This window comes from Gordionus sp. m RMFG-2023, chromosome 5 (genome assembly GCF_954871325.1).
Source record: "Gordionus sp. m RMFG-2023 chromosome 5, tfGorSpeb1-WG-v2, whole genome shotgun sequence".
Taxonomy (NCBI): Eukaryota; Metazoa; Nematomorpha; class Gordioida; order Chordodea; family Parachordodidae; genus Gordionus; species Gordionus sp. m RMFG-2023.
Genome location: NC_088779.1, coordinates 19,771,140 through 19,787,928, shown reverse-complemented (window position 1 = coordinate 19,787,928; position 16,789 = coordinate 19,771,140). Strand labels below are relative to the sequence as shown.

The following is a 16,789-nucleotide window of genomic DNA, read 5'->3' as shown; positions in this document are numbered from 1 at the left end:
TAAAAAATTATTTGTTAAAAGTTTAACTAAAATAATTTTCAAATGGGGGGGGGGGCAGGTGCAAAATTTTGTACCCCCCCCTTCCCAAGCCTAAAATCGGGCCTGCCCTCACACCCTAATTGTTTAATGTATCAATGTAAAGTAAAAACTTTTGAAAACACTTCATTTTAGTTACCCATAATATTTTTAATGTGGAAGTAGGTGTGAAGGAAGAGGGTTACTCTCCCCTTTGTATAGGTGACACTGTCTTCATTTATAAATGATATCATGAACGTTCTTCATTTAGAAACCTTTTCTATATCTACCAATCTATGTAAAAACAAATAATATAAGGATATGTCAGATTACATAAATGTATTAAAAGAGTTTTATTTATTAATAATTATATATTAAATTGATGTAAAAAATATAAAATATAAATCATCCTGATTTATACAATACATCGTGACAAAACATTTATAACCACGATAAATTTAAATTAGCGTGTAAATCTCAAAGTATAAAGATGTTTTTTTGATTAATAGGTTTAAACATTATCCATTTTGTGTAAGATTTGTCTTCCCTTTAAACTAATTTTAGGACAATTTTTCACATCAACATTCAATAAATTAGGACAAAAATGGTATATGGACACAATATTACCATTATCCTGTATCAAAAATGCATTGTCCGTAATGTTGTAATTACCTCTTAATTTTAAGGTTACTAATTGTTTAGCTAATGGAGTTAATTTTTTGGTATTAAATGAAAGTGAAGAATTATGACCCATTAATATTAAGTTTAATACACCGACATTGGTTATCTTTAAACAATAACTGAAATCTATTCTAATCAAGTGTGGCAAGATCCAGCTTTGTCCTATCAATTTCAATGTGACATCACTTATATGCGTTCCAGTCAAGTTGATATCTCGAAGAGCGTAGAGGGTAATATTAGGCATTATGGAAAGCTTTAAACCTGAATGCGAATGGCTAGCATCATATTTCTCTATGTCTTCATCGTTTAAATTATAGTTATCACAATTAACGATACATTTATCGATGTCGCACCCATCCTTTGGAAAAGTTAAAATTTTCCATAAAGAATGATCATCCAAATCTTCTATGTAAGATAATTGTAAGCTATTCATGTTCCAGGTGTAACCCTTAGCAAAAATATTACCAATTTCGTAAGCAGAACAAGTACATCTAACCAGATGAAGGCTGGTCAAATCGGGGAGCCATTTTAACAAAAATTCGATGTTGCTAGGTTTAAGATGCAAGTTTTCAAATGTTAAAGATTCTGGTCGCTTTTTAATGAGACCTTTGAGTAAATCAAAATTAATTTTGAAATTTGCGTTTATATCGTTGCGTATATGTTTCCAAAAAAGAGGGTCCAATCCCCAAATATTCCAAGCTTTACAACATGAGATGCACTTAGTTAAATCAATTGGCTGCAAACAGCTGAAAACTTTAATCCATATAGCTTTTTCTAATATATATTTAGTTCGAGAGCCGATATTGTATGACGGATCACATATGTGGCTACGTTTTGCAACGTTTATGGCAAAATTACGAGATTGAGTAGCCTTAAAATTAATAATAACAAATTAGTAAAAAAAAGAAATATCTTCGGCGGTTGGTTCGACTTATTACTAAACAACTGGCTGTTTAGCCAGCTAAATGGCTTCGCCAAAACCGCCTAAAAGAGGAAATGAGAAAAAAATAAGAAGAATAACAATGCCACCAACCCCTTAAAACAAGCCAAAATAAGGTTACTATTCAAAAGCTGTTTGCCGTCTGGCTTAATAATTTAATCATAACATTAGTTAATAAATTTAATTTAAAATTTATTTTGATAAATTTACAATGACATTCGTAGCAGGCTCTTTGTTAATCGCATAGCTATGGGACTGAGAATTGACAACATTCCCGATCGATACATTCCCATTATGATAGGCGATGGCTCCATCATTTACAATGTCAATAAAACTATCATCTTTGATACCGTTTGTAATTCCCTTATTGTTATTTTTTATGCACATGGGAAAATTTCTAGGCTTGGATCTAGATATGACTTGATCCGATATGACTCTATGGCGATTTATTGAACTCATGTCTTCAAATAAATGATCGTTATCTGGCAAATGATCGGGGGAAGAAGGAGAAGAAATGAAGGATGATAGATCACTATGGGTAATAGGACTATGAATTATTTGAAGCAAATTTGTTTCTTTGTTATCATTATTAGAAATGGGTGTAGTAGTAGGGAGAAAAAAGTTGTCATATACAGATGACATTGTCTGTACTAAACTTAATGGGTTATCCACGATCGATTCTAGAAACGTGGAATCTATAAATGCCTTCGAAATAATAGTATCTTTATCGCGGATAGTTACTTTTTCCTTCTCTTGTTTAATAACGATACTCACCGCTTCTTCCAATTGTCTAACTTGTTCCATAAGATTCTTCTCGTTGTTTTCCAGCTGTCTATAACCAATTCCGTCCTCTATTTTAACCTGGCTTTGAACTTTTCCATGGAGATGAAATGAATAGTGTCTCAGTAATTGGTCCAAATGTCTGTAAAGGCATGGGTCAACTTGGGCCAGTTCAATATTATTTATATTATTATTAAAAGAATCTGTTAATTTTAAATTATTTTCAAAAGAACAAGTTGGAGGACCCGGTCGATGTTTTTTACGAATGACTATTTTGGTATCCCGGCTTTCGTCCACACATTCGTACTCAACATTGTGTAGCATGTCGTGTCTCGCTTTTTTGATACCGTATCTTTTGCTACCGCCGCTTTTATCATCATTAGACGAAGATGACGATAGGCAAGATGGGGTAAGGTTTTCCAAGTCGTATGAAGAATTAGTATTTGGAGCGGGATAAAGATCGATATCATTATTACTAATAAGTGGAAAGGAGGAAAGCCGATTATGTTTATCGAATGTCTTGAGTAGTAAATTAGGAGCCAGCATCTCCCCCTCCTTATTATGTTTAGATTTTCGACCTCTTTTCTTTTTAACGGGTAAGTTTCCAATGTTATGTCCTAGGTTGGTGTCGGCAATATGATTATTTAGATCATTTGGTTTGATTAAATGGTTATCGAGATTGCTGGTCATGTTGGGTAAACGTACAAAGGTCTCTGCGACATTTGACGCGACAGAATCTATCGATATTTGGGAATTCATATTTAAAGTCGGTATAAATTCATAAGAATTTTGGTCGTCGCCGGTATAAGTGGTTAGTAAGGAATCTCGCGTGCTCTCATTGAACGTAATACTCATATCATCATTCATTATGTTTAGCTTAACCGAGCACATTTCGTCCGTTTGGTTAGAGGGCCGATTTTTAAAACAAGGAAGTATTTGGTAGGCCGTGCTAAGCATCTGCAATCTCTTTGGCAAACTTTCGAGTATTGAAGATACCTTTCATATTACATAAGATATTATTACTAACATTTAGTTATCGATTATGAAAAATTATTTAGTTTGACAACTCATGAAGGAAGAAGAAAAAAAGATGCTTCGATCCCTAAAATTAAAAGCAATAAAGTAATGATGGTGTTTATCTAAAACAAAAGCATATTTATAAATATAATAAAAACGCCAAAAATTAAATTTGAATTAAAGTCATAAAATGTTTTAACCTCTCTAGCACTGCCTTTAGATAATATGGTCAAGCATTTAGGACATTCCCACCAACAAGCATTATCCTCGTTAACGATTCCTAATTCTAAAAAGTTAATATCTTCGGGTTCTTTAATTTCATTATTTTCAAATAGTAGGTTTGATTCCTCTAAATTTTTATTACCAGTATCAGTTCCTGACAAATTTCCTAAAATGTCAATGGAAACCTCATCAAAGTCCATTATTTCTCCGTTGTTTAACAAATTTTCTATATTATTGGTTGTTGGTATTATTGTATTTTCGGGTTGAGGGTTTGGGGAAATGAGTGATTCCGTGATCATTTCAATCTGGGCAAAAAAAATTTAAGTATACTATATTTTTTAAAAAAATTATAATTCCCAAATTAGTGAATATTCACGAGAAAATATCAATAATATCTCTATAAATAAAACTAAATAATTAAAATGAGTTAAAAATTTTATTTAATAAAAATTAAAATAAGCTTATTTATTATAGATAAAAAAATATAAATATAAAAAATTATATTTTACTGTATGGCAATAAACCTTAGTTTAAAATAAAATTTGATTGAAATCTAAAATCAAAGTGCTTATACTATATGTTATATCTATATCTAACAAAATATAAGCAAAATATTTTAATTAAAAAGTCATATAAATACGATATTGCTAATAAGAATTGCTACCGCCCCCCCCCTAACAAATTTTAAAGTTTCAGTATATAATATTTTAAACAAATAACCACCATCCCCTTCCAAAAAAAACAAGTATAAGTAACTTTCCAAAATTTTAATTTTTTGGGTTGGTTTGTTGTAGATATTAAAATATAAATTTTTTCTTAACAATTCTATTTCTCTTCAATCGAAAATCATTTATTTCATTAAAAACATTATATTTATATTATTTTATTCCAAAAAAATTAATATTTTATTAAATGAAATAAGAAAACTTGTAGTGTATTTGTAAAATGTCTTGTTCTAATGATAATAGCTTAAAAAAAGACTACCTTATTCATTGAATCCATCCTCTCATTCTCCTTAACCCGCTCTTGGTCAACACCCCCATACCAAATTTCCCCTTCTTTCTTGGTCATTTTTTCATCTCCTTTTTTAGCAATGTAAGCCAATTTTTGGTCCCTGAATTGAGTCTGGCAACAGATAGGATGGGTGATCATTCGACAGTACACGCACTCGTTAATATTGAAGGGGTTGAATTGATCGTCTAATTTTCCGTCTGGGGCATCTCTGTGACCGCAAATGTAACAAGCAGCTGTGCGGGGTAGTAAAGGCTATTGGAAAAGGAAATATATAATAGAATTTCAATTTTAAAAATGCTATATTTAATTTCATGGATTTGTTTACCTTTCCTTTGTTCTTATTTATAACCTTTTTTAACCCAGTGTCCTTCAAAATAATATTGGCTTTTCAAAAACATAGTGTCTTATCCTGTTTGTCTAGATTGGAAAATGGGGCATTCATTTTTTGGGAAAAAAATACGATTATACTAAGTTACTAAAATATAAATAGAATTATGACAAATAATTCTCTTATATATTCCATAAAAAGTTTAATGGCATAGAGGCTGAAATTATTGATCCGCATTGAGCCTAATTTTTCAAGCCTGGCCCAAAATTTTTTTATAAAGTTTTGCCCGGCCCGGCCAGAATTTATTTAAATATAGAAATTATTTTTTATAATAACTCAAAATAAACGATATATGTTATTTGGGGTCTACTTTCTATAAATAAAATCACATATTTTTATTTTACATAAAAAATTCAACATAAAATTGATAAATTTAGATATATTTTAAAAAATTTCTAAGGCCCGACCCAACCAAGCCCGAATTTAATTCGAACATTTTTTAAAGCAATTGAATAATAGTCAAAAAAATAAGAATCAAAACCATCATGCAATTTCGACTGATGCATGGTTTTTTAAGAGTGCCCGGTCCTCCGAATTTTGTCATCCCTCGACAGAAAACGCATTCGGTACAATCTTCGCGTATACAGGCTTCACATTGCTGGCACCTTATCCTACGTTTCCTCATTATACTCTTGTAAAGGTCTTCTTTACTGGTGTTGGAAATCGTGCCCGCGCTTGAGGAGAAATCGAAGGAAAATGGATCGGTGGTCAGAAATATGAGATGGGGGTTGGAGCCGAAACTGGGATTCTGATATGAGCAAAGCAAATATAAAGAGTAAATTCTATTTTATATCTATATTATAATAGAAGATTTATTAAAAATTTAATAATTTAAATTTATGATATTTTATTTGATAACATATTGGAGAAATTATTAGTAAAACTTATAAAAACGCAAATAATTACCTATTAATTTTAGTTATTAAGATCTAATTTGGTTTCTAAATATATAACAATAAAAAAAACATTTAGTATTTTTTCGTGCAACAACTATTAATAAAAAGTCATTATACTAATAACTTATGTCGAAATATTAAAAAAAACCTTGTTATTAGATTTTCTACCCTTCCCTCTCCCAGCCGTAGCGGATTTTAAAACGGCGTTGGATGATTTTAGTAACTTATCATCGTTGTAGGACAAAAAGGCCCTGTTTGAAATAGGACCGAAATCTTCCTCGTCCAATCCACTGTCGGAAAAGTAGGAATAGTTCTGTATTGAAATATCATGAATTATAAAATGATTGGGCCTGTTTAAAAAATATATGATTTTTTAAAAATATTTATTCCTATTAAAATCTAGGAGGCTTAAATTAATTATATTGGGTGTCCTGGTCGATTTTTTTTTAGCTTGGCCCTGCCCGGTCCAGATTTGTAAAGTGATATTTTTCTGCCTGTCCGGGTTTTAAAAAATTAATTTTAAAGCCCGATTAATATGAGAGTTTCGGGTTTGCAGGTTTCTGAGTATAACAAATTATTTTGTATATAAATAATATTAACTTTAAGATAGTTTTCTGGTCTGGATAAAATATGTTTACCAGTGTTTGCAGCAATTGGGTTGTCATTAAAGTGAATGGCTAATTGATTCTAAAAAAATAACTTGTGGGAAATAGATACAAAAAATATTACTTTGGCTTCCTGCAATAATTTTTCGGGTTCCAATATAAGAGTGGGTATATATTGTTTTCCATTAGGTCGAGTGATAAGGTAATTCAGAAGTGCCTTCAAAGTTGTAAATAAAATTAAAGCGATTTAATTAGTGAATATTTTTTCTGGATGTAAGGAAGTAATAAAAATCAATGTAAAAATAATGCAATTAAGTTTACCCTGAGACTATTAAGTTCCCATTTAGTCAAACTAAACATTTTTCTGTCAGGGTCGTACGAAATATCATGTTGATTTTCAAATATTGTATCTAAATATTACAATAAGAAAAACTTTTTTTTATCAATGCGTGAATATTTTAAAAACCTACAAAATATTATGATTTGATTGGTAAATTTGGATACTATAGCTGCGAATTATATAACGATTTAATAGCATAACTTACCCTATATAGTCAATGAGTCAATGATAAAAACTACGCATTATAAAAATACATCTTAAGTTGTGAGAAGAATCATTATAAATAACAGGAGCTATTAATTAAATTCTAAGAATTAAAAGATAGAAACCTAAATAAATCTGACATATTATTATATTCATTGTAAAACCTTTATCCAAATTCTTCTTGGGTATATTGATGTATGGTTTTCCGGTCAAAACCCTGATATACTTCTCCAAAACGAACCAATGAATTTCAGTGTAAAATGGGTACCTGAATTTCAATTTAACCTTTGTAAAAAAATACAAATTAATAATTTTAATATTCTCTTGTTAATCTTATTTCTTAATTTATTAGTTCCTTAATTCAATAAGTAAAATAAGTATTGTTATTATAATGATTACGTGGGTTAAATCTTCAATTTCGCTAATTTTCAGTTGTTGAGCTATGGAAAAACTATGCAGAAAATTTCCTCCAAACACCAATGACTCTTTGGGAGTAAACACGGCATGTATCCATCCTAATTGATATGAGTATATTCATATAATTTCGCTATTTTATAAGTCATTTTTCAATTTAATTTAAAGCTTGTAATATAAAATTTTCATAGGTTGTACGGCATATAATTTATATTATAGACAATCTAAATTAGAAAAAAACTAAGATATTTTTAAATATAATACGAAAATTAACCAAACAAAAAATTTTTTTAAAATTGATATCATTTCACCTCATCAACAATTTTTGAGAAACATTTTATAATATCGTCAAGTGCTTTAAAGATCCTAATATGATATATAGAAAAAATAATCTAATCGTCGATGTATAAATTTTAGTATATAATTAATTGATAAAAATGTAACTTTAAAAAAAAAGGAAGAAGTAGATTGTATTATACCGGTGGGTAGCATAAAAGTATCCCCCGCAGATAGGTAAACCCGAGAACAATTATCCACTAGGTCACCAAAAAATATTTCTCCCTGATTAGCTGAGAGCGTCCAGTTCACGTAAAGTTTGTGATTTCGTTCGGTAGGAGGTATTAGCCAAAATATCTGGGGGGAAAATGACATGATTTGGAAAAAAAATCATATAATATATTTTTTTAACATTTGTAAAATTTTAACGTGAGGTACATTCTTTTTATATAATTAAAGACTAAATGCAATAGGGCCGCTAGTCTTTATCATTTAGGGACACTTGCGTCAATTTTTACGTCTTCAAAAAAAACGTTTCACTAACATGCTGAGCAATGTTTTGTTCTTTTATAGTGACGTCATTGGTTTAGTGGAATTGTATAAGTAATTAGTGATATCAAGAGTTAAATTAAGTTCCGTTTTTATTATTATTTTAATTAAGGCCAGATTTAAATCAAAATTATTTACCTTAGCCCCGTGAAGAATGTGGTACCACACTGAAGTCCCGCCGAAATCGATATGAAAGTCGGTGTAACACCCGGCCACGCTCATTAAGACATATCTGTATTATGAAAATTTATTTAAAGATTAAATGAATGATAGTAGTAAAAAAAATTTAAGTAATTTATATTTATTTAAAAAGTAATTTTTGAGATTTAGTTCGAATAAATTTCATATCATTTACGTTCTTTCTATTTTTCTGTCTTTTCTGTTTTCTTAGCTCATTAAAAGATATCTGCTATAAAAATTATCATAAAATTTAACGATGTGCACCTTGTTGTGTTACTACCATATAATTAAATATAATTCTTTGTTTTTGTAAAAGAGGAGATAATTTGAGGTAATTAACTGTATAAAAATCAATTAAAACAACATTTTACTTCCGGACTTTGGGATATTTCATTTCGGATAAATTATTGGTAGCTACATTTTGAGCCTCTAACAAGTGAACGGGCCAAACCGAATTGACCCAATCTATATCCTTCACCTAATATTATTTTTAAAAAAATTAAATCAATCTAAAAAACATGGTAGTAGTAGCAGACGTAACACGAATTATTAGTTATTTGAAATATTTACAATATTGAAAATTATTCCTAAATATTAAAATATATTCATAATTACTCAATATGTCCCTAATTTATCATTTTTTACAAAACTTAATTACAATTTCTCTCTTTTTTGATTATTTTTAGATCATGATTTTATTTTTAATAAATTTGATTTGCAGGACCGTACACGGGAAGTATTTGGGAGGCCGTTCCTCGTATAAATTTCTGAATCCCTCTAAAAAAGATGAATATTAACTAAGTGAACATTCTTGATTACGGGATCTTATTAATATTGTGACAAATTTTATCTGTAAAAATTATATTTATATAAAATATTTTCCTTCCTATCTAAGAATGTTAATACTTACCACTTTAGGCATTTCCACGTAATCTTCTAACTTAGTTTTGCTGAATTCAAGGCTGATAACGTTCAAAAGTTTATGTTTAACAGGGTTTTTGAAGTATTTGCACCAATCTTTCATGGTCATAACCAAATCTTTTTGCGTCTCGACGTCCATGACATCTAAAAGCCGGTGACTTCCTAGGATGATATTATAAAATGTTTAGAAGTTATTATAAGCTAATTAAGATTTATAAAGTTACGTAAAGTCCTAAAGTTTGGCTATCAGTTTTTAAATATTTTCTAAATAACGGGTCAACCCTTATTCAGACAATTTTTTGGTTCAGGGTTGTCAAGGAACACGGACGTTTGTTAGTTTGTATATGTAAAAAAAATTATATAACATTGCTGAACTGACATACCATAAACTAATTTTTACATGAAGATCACTCTTTAACAATTCAACATCAAAATGATAAAAACTAGATAAGATAAGCCTACACCAGCCCATACTTTGCTGACATTAACGTCGAATATATATAAAATTATAAATATTTACCTACTAAACGCCTAACATCGTCAACGTTAAAATTTTGACTTGGGACCCTAAAAAGTAATTTGATAATTATATATAATAAATAAGAAAACTAAAAGATACCTAAGTCCTAATCCGCTTTTGTCCTTGAATATTAGCGGATATTCGAAACCGTTCTCTTGAATATACTTTACGGTAAAATCTTCCCCTTTTAATTCCCGAATGTAAGTTTCCAGTTCAAATTTTGGGTCGGCTAGTTTTTCCGTTAAATCGTAGCATCTTTTGCCATCTATCTCGTCTTCTCCCATGCCTTCATCGGTATAATGACGGCGCTCTATTTTACGCTTTAAAAAAAATTATAAATGAGAAAATTTGAACTCCATTCAATCTTATCCAATCATTTCATGTTAATTTTATCTACCATAATTCTTCAGAAATATGTTAGGCCATTTTATCTAGAACTTACCCCTCCTATTTTTACCACCCGATAACATAAAGCCAAAATGGGGAGAGAGGCTCTTGAGCCTCGATGAAGCGGAAAATTACCATCCCCTTTCACTATCATTTTTCCTAAAATCTCAATTAAATCGCATAATCGAAATCTCTATATTTCATTAAAATATTAAAATCATAACCAGTCAATTTTAATTTGTTATTTATATCATAAATTAATATTAATATCCTAAACAAATCTTTTTAATTTAACACATCGATTAGCTAAAGTATAATGGCCAAACGCGGAATTTTTTAGAGTGTTTTGAATGGGGTTTACCTTGAGCAAATTTTATGTCATTTATTTGCTCGGCATAAATAAAATGACAAGAAGGAATATAACATGTTAGTATTTATTTATTTTACTCAATATTTTTATAAAATTACATTAAATTTTGGATTGGAAATAGGGTGGTAGAATGGATATAAATATTGTTATAGTTTATAGAAGATATTTTTAACATTATAAAAATTAATTTTTTATTTACCCCATTATTTGAAACGATTGCGTTAAAAATTATCACTTAAATCAAACTATCTTCTTACCCCCCCCCCCTCTAGATTTCAATAGACATTTCTACACGGGAGGTAGGTGGGGGAGAGGGGGGGGGTAAAATGCAAGACCGCCATTAAATTTCGAAAGGGGTGGGAGAGTCGTGAAAACATTATCGCTATAAAAATAAAGAGGATGGGGGGGGGGGGGTTAGGAGTGAGTAAGTTTTCAATTAGACCTGAACATCAAAATTAGGATTTCAAAATTATTATTAATTTTTTAATGTAAATCCTTTAAATCATTTTTTTAAAAACATATTTTATTAAATTTTCTGATTTCAGAAAATGGAGCTATTTCATAAAATTTTGCATATAAAAGTGTTAAGATAAATAAAGAATCAAAATATCTTAATAGTTGTAAAATCATATTGAAAAACTAAGAGGTCAAGGTGGTAATAAGTTTTATTCTTATAAAGAAAAACGAAATGAATATAATTAATTTAAGGTTATTAGGTGAGACAAATTATTATTTAAATGAAAATATTTGTTGTATGAATCCTAATAAAAAAATATTTATAAACCAAAAATTAACTTGTTTTATAGATATATAATTTGAAAAGGTATGCATGTAAAGTTAATATGAATTTTTTCTTTATATTTTTTTATAATCGTTTCATTTAAAAAGTACTCAATATATTATAGGGCATAATATTTAATGGGATTTTCATCTTCGTTTTTTTTATATATTTCAAAAAAAAAATTAAGGTCAAAATAAAAAATATGTAAAAAACGTTTATAAATTTTCCTCATTCATCAATCTTTCTATAATCAATATTTAAAAACGAACTAATAATTAAATAAATACCAAGAGTAGAAGAGAAAAAAAATGTATAATTTTTAAATTCTTAATATAAAATTATAGAATTTAAAATATCGTTTATTTACATAAATTATTTGTAATGCACTTGCATTATAAATTGCAAAAATAATATTAAAATAAAAAAACGCTCATGTTAAATCTAATCTTATAACATTTACATATTTTTTCTTAATTCTTTTTTTTGATATAAATAATTTAAAAAATTAATTTGAACATTTTTAGAAATAAAATTATGATTAATGAAATATAATTTTCTTTATTGCATTCTAAAAATCGCTTTATAATTTTACCCAATAAAAAACTATGCTTATTACTTTCAATATATCGTTAGCATTAATAAGTGAAAATGCTTAATCAAATTAAAAGTCATCCTTACATAATATTCCTAAATATTTTACATGTTTAAAATAATTTGATCAAGTAAAGGTAATGATTTTGAAAAATCAAAAACATATTTTCATGTTGCTTGTTAGGATCTATAAAATATGAATATTAAAATATAATCTATCTCAAGAACCTCAATCCTAAGTATATATAAAAATATATATGTACCAAGCTTCTTCTAATATCCATTTATTAAGCTTGATCTTTTTAATGATTTTAAGCCTATCCAATCGTTTTGCTTCAAAACAAAATGGTACCTTTTTAACGCTAAAATTAAATAATGAAATGAAACAAATTAATTTTTTGAAGATATAAAAAATATTATAAGTTGTAAAATTATATTTTAAAGTTTAAAATATAATTTCATTAATATTAAAAATATTTATTTACAATAAAAATATAAAAATGATAGATTTTTACAGATAAGACAATTAAATAATAAAAATAATATTTTTTTAAATTGAATAAATGCAGAAAAAAATAAAAACGAATATTCTAGGATATCAATGATTATATTAGAGCATATCCTACTTTATTTATTTAATATAATATTATATATATTTATTATGGAGACCTGAATAAATTTAAATCATAAAATTATGCCGTAAATTTCCTAATTAATAAAGAAAAATAATTAAACAATCATATTCTATGTTTAAACTATTTTTGGTTGCAATGAATGTTAAATAATCTTTCTTATTAATGTATATATATTATAAATAGTTCAATTTTGCAGAGCACAAATAATAAATAGGAAAAAGGTGTTGCATTTAGGTTTGTTTGAATATGATTGAATTCGATGTACGTGGAGAAGTTTGGAATATAAATCTGAGAAGGCGAAGATAGTAACACTGATACAGAGTAATGTAACAATCAATATTGGCTTAAGACAAAGACAAGGGTCTAAATTAAATGGAGGTAGACAATATATTGTTCCGTTGGATAAACGATTAACTCGAATATTGAAGTTCTGAGTGTATAAAATTTTTTATAAAATTGGTAATATTACATACATCAAAATGTTAGGATATTAAGAATGACCAGTGTTGATGGACAGTTTTCCCATGATAATTCTTTTCATTCCCTTCTTTAGTGTAAGACGCTCTTTTTGAAAATAAAGCGCTACTGTTATTTCTACAAAAAAAGTAAGGCGCTATTAGCTACATTTTTAGAAAGTAACTTTCGCTATTACCCTACTTTTATATATAAAATCTATATACACAAATAAATAATAAATTAAATTATAAACTAAATAAATTAAAATATAAGCATAATTTTTTTTGATGCATTTTGATAATTATATCGTTTTTATATCATCATCCCCAAGCCTAGAGCGACGAAAAGATATTATAAGCTTTGCCTTACCCAATAATCTAAGCACTTGAAAGCTAACAAGAATGTGTTACGAGATGAGCTACGGCATTAATTTTTTTTAAACTTAACTCCCCTTCCAAATTTTGAGCAGGGGTTGCCCTTTCACCTTTCCGCCAATAAGTTGCAATAACTTTTCAAAAGTGTTAAACTTTAATCCCTTTATCCTTATTATTGTTATACAAATTAAAATTTTTATATAGCCAAATATCTTTTTAATATAATTTTTATAGCCACACAGAAGATAGAGAGATAAAAAGTTTATTTATCAATATTTTTATTTTCATTAATTTTATTTTTATTTTATTTAAAGTATAGATTTTACTACAACAAGTAATGGTGTTAAATTGATCCACTTTTAACAACTTACGATGCTAAACCAAATTTTTAAGCAAAATTTATGTTAAATTGATCCACTTTTAACAACTTTAAAGATGCTAAACCAAATTTTTAAGTGAAATTTATTATTTTAGCTTCGATCGAAATTTAAACTTGAAAGATATACTTTAGCCGCATATTCTTTCAACATTTTGGATTTAGCCGAAATATCCCAATTTTAACAAAATCTAATAAATGTTTATATAAGTAATTAAAATTAACAAATAGGTAGGATGTTTTAAGCTACTACGAAAGAAATAATAACTTGGGATATTTTTTTCCTAGGTTCTTTAGTGTCCTTTTACCAATTAACCATTTTTTTTTATTGATTGACTGATATGTAAAAAAATAAATCATTATGACGATTGTTATTTACTAGAAATTAATAAATTAAGATAGTGTTTAATTATAAATTTGGTCAATAAATAGTATTTATAAGTTAAATTTTATTTCGTTCATTTGTTAATGTATATAACCCTTCGGTCGCGATATTTACCCATGCTATATTATCCAATGAATACATGATATTAATTTTAAAAATCTTATAATAATCAATCATTTATAACCTCAAAATGATTTTAAACTATTTTAGGCCTCCTGATTATTTAGACCAGGAATAATAAATAAATATTAGTTTGTGATAATCAACTAGTTGTTATTTACCATATTCTAAATATCAGACACCCGCATGTATAATTTCAAACTGTACTAAAATGCTACTTGTGAATGAATGAGAAATATATATTTAATAATAATTTTTTTTTATCAGTTAGAATTTTCCTAAAGGGGGAGGGGGAGGTTAAAAATTACTGGGAACTTCGCACCCAGTCCCCATAATGGGCGGGCCTTCGACCCGCCTTTTTCCAGGCCTTCGGCCTGGTTACCTTAGATATATAGTCGTAAAATATTTTTACAAGATAAGCGGTTAATTTTAATAAAAAAATTAAGCCTGGAACAAATACGAAATATATTTTTATTAGTTTATATAAAATATAACAAATTACTTGTATATACATTAATATAAAAGCATGGTAATAATAATTTATTCCAAACAAGTATAAGAAATATATTTATAAAAATAGATATATAGTTTATATTCCTCTATTACATAGAATTAGTTACAAAATACTAGGTAATATTCTACTTTTACAGACATATTTGACAGTTAGATAATATATTACAGTTAATATTTTAACACATTTTACTAATCAATGCTCTTGATAATAAATATAGCAACAATTTGCATTCCATTATTTAGCGTCATCTATTTATTTTAAATAAAAAATGATATTAAAAATTAATCTTTATATTATTCATCCCACAATGTCTTTAAAAGATATTTTCTGATATCCTTATCAATATTTTATAGTTTACTGTAAAATACTAAATTGGTAAAAATTACATTGTCATATGATAATTGATAAAATTAGATATACTGTAAATCTACGATATATAATATTCCACTTTTTGTATAGTGCTTAAATTTTTTTTTTTAAATTTAATTTTATGATTTAATTTTATCAATAGTTTTACAATTATATTTTACTTTTATTAAGATAAATAAATTAAAATTACTCACTTTATAAATAATTATATTTGATATATTATATTATTTAGTATTTTATGGTTCTATTATTAATAATTATAATACTTTTCACTTGTGTCTTAAGACTTATCTTTGGCTTATATTCCATTTCTTAAAAAACATTTTTGGTTCCTTTTTTTATATAAATGCTTTTTTCAAAAATGTATAAATTATGATGAATAGTTTCATAAAAAGATATCAACTTTTACATTCTTTCTTTTAAATTATTGTTTAAGATATATGCATACCTTTTTGGGGGTCAGGGAGTGAGGGGAGGACTAAGGGGGATAATATTTATTAGCTTAAAATGATATTCACAAAAAGTGATAAATTTCTGAAGGGGGTGGGGGAAATTTCCCCTTGCCCCCCCCCTGGCTACGCCTATGAAGTTATATTCCTTAATCTACAAATAAAGTGTATTTTACTTTATCCTACTCACCCTTCTTTGTATGTCTACCTCCTATTATTCTTCAAAAAAAAATTGAAGGTAAATCGCTCCTACCCTCTTTAAAATCTAAAATTAGTATGATTAATTTCTCTAGATAGCATCATGCAATCCCGTCTAATGGATAACTTTGAAAACGAGAGTAAAATACCTAAATAAATTTTGATAATTTTTTTTTTCAGAAATTCTTTCCGATATATACTTCATTCCCGATGCTCGATTTTGCAAAAAGAAAATAAAAAGTATCTGCCAAAGATTCAAATTAAATGTATATGATTTGCTTACAATATATTGATGAAGACATTCCTAATAAAAATTTAAAAAAAATATTTAACTGCGTGGATACTTATATGAGTATAAATATTAATCTATCTTCGATATCGGAATGGATTCCAGATTCATAAATCGAAACACCTAAATGGAATCACATTGGACGAATGAAATCTTAAAACAATACAATCCAAAGAAACAGAAGAAATGAAAGATTTATGGAAATTTTTTAAATTCATATCTAAATATATTTTAATTTGCAATTTAATTTTAGAAATTATTTTGTTTAATATTTATAACATTTATAAATAGTCGCCTGATTTTATATATCACATGTCGAACTCGTAATTTCTTTGTCCAAAAGAAAAAATATAAAAGGGACAAAACTTTATAATTATAATGACTTTTTAACTATTTTATGGATATATATATAGTTGGCGAATAAAATTTAGAGTTGAAAATATATTAATTTTAGTTTTAGAGTTTTGTTGGTAAATTGTGTGAGTTATAGCGTTATTCTAGTAAAGTTTTATACAATGATATACATTGGTTTT

General features: G+C 27.5%; 1 protein-coding gene across 1 annotated transcript; it reads right to left on the bottom strand.

Annotated features, from left to right (window-relative positions):
- Positions 1-485: 485 nt before the first annotated feature.
- Positions 486-12,514, bottom strand: LOC135930500 (uncharacterized). The gene is made up of 18 exons (XM_065467305.1): positions 12,355-12,514; positions 10,062-10,282; positions 9,963-10,009; positions 9,432-9,604; positions 8,893-8,999; positions 8,480-8,573; positions 7,996-8,149; positions 7,502-7,617; positions 7,267-7,387; positions 6,880-6,968; positions 6,683-6,775; positions 6,554-6,640; positions 6,102-6,266; positions 5,539-5,805; positions 4,640-4,921; positions 3,634-3,960; positions 1,847-3,412; positions 486-1,567 (listed from the first exon to the last, which is right to left on the bottom strand). The coding sequence occupies exons 1-18, from the start codon at positions 12,373-12,375 to the stop codon at positions 527-529; spliced, it is 4,971 nt and encodes a 1,656-aa protein (XP_065323377.1). The 5' UTR covers positions 12,376-12,514; the 3' UTR covers positions 486-526.
- Between the last annotated feature and the right edge of the window lie 4,275 nt (positions 12,515-16,789).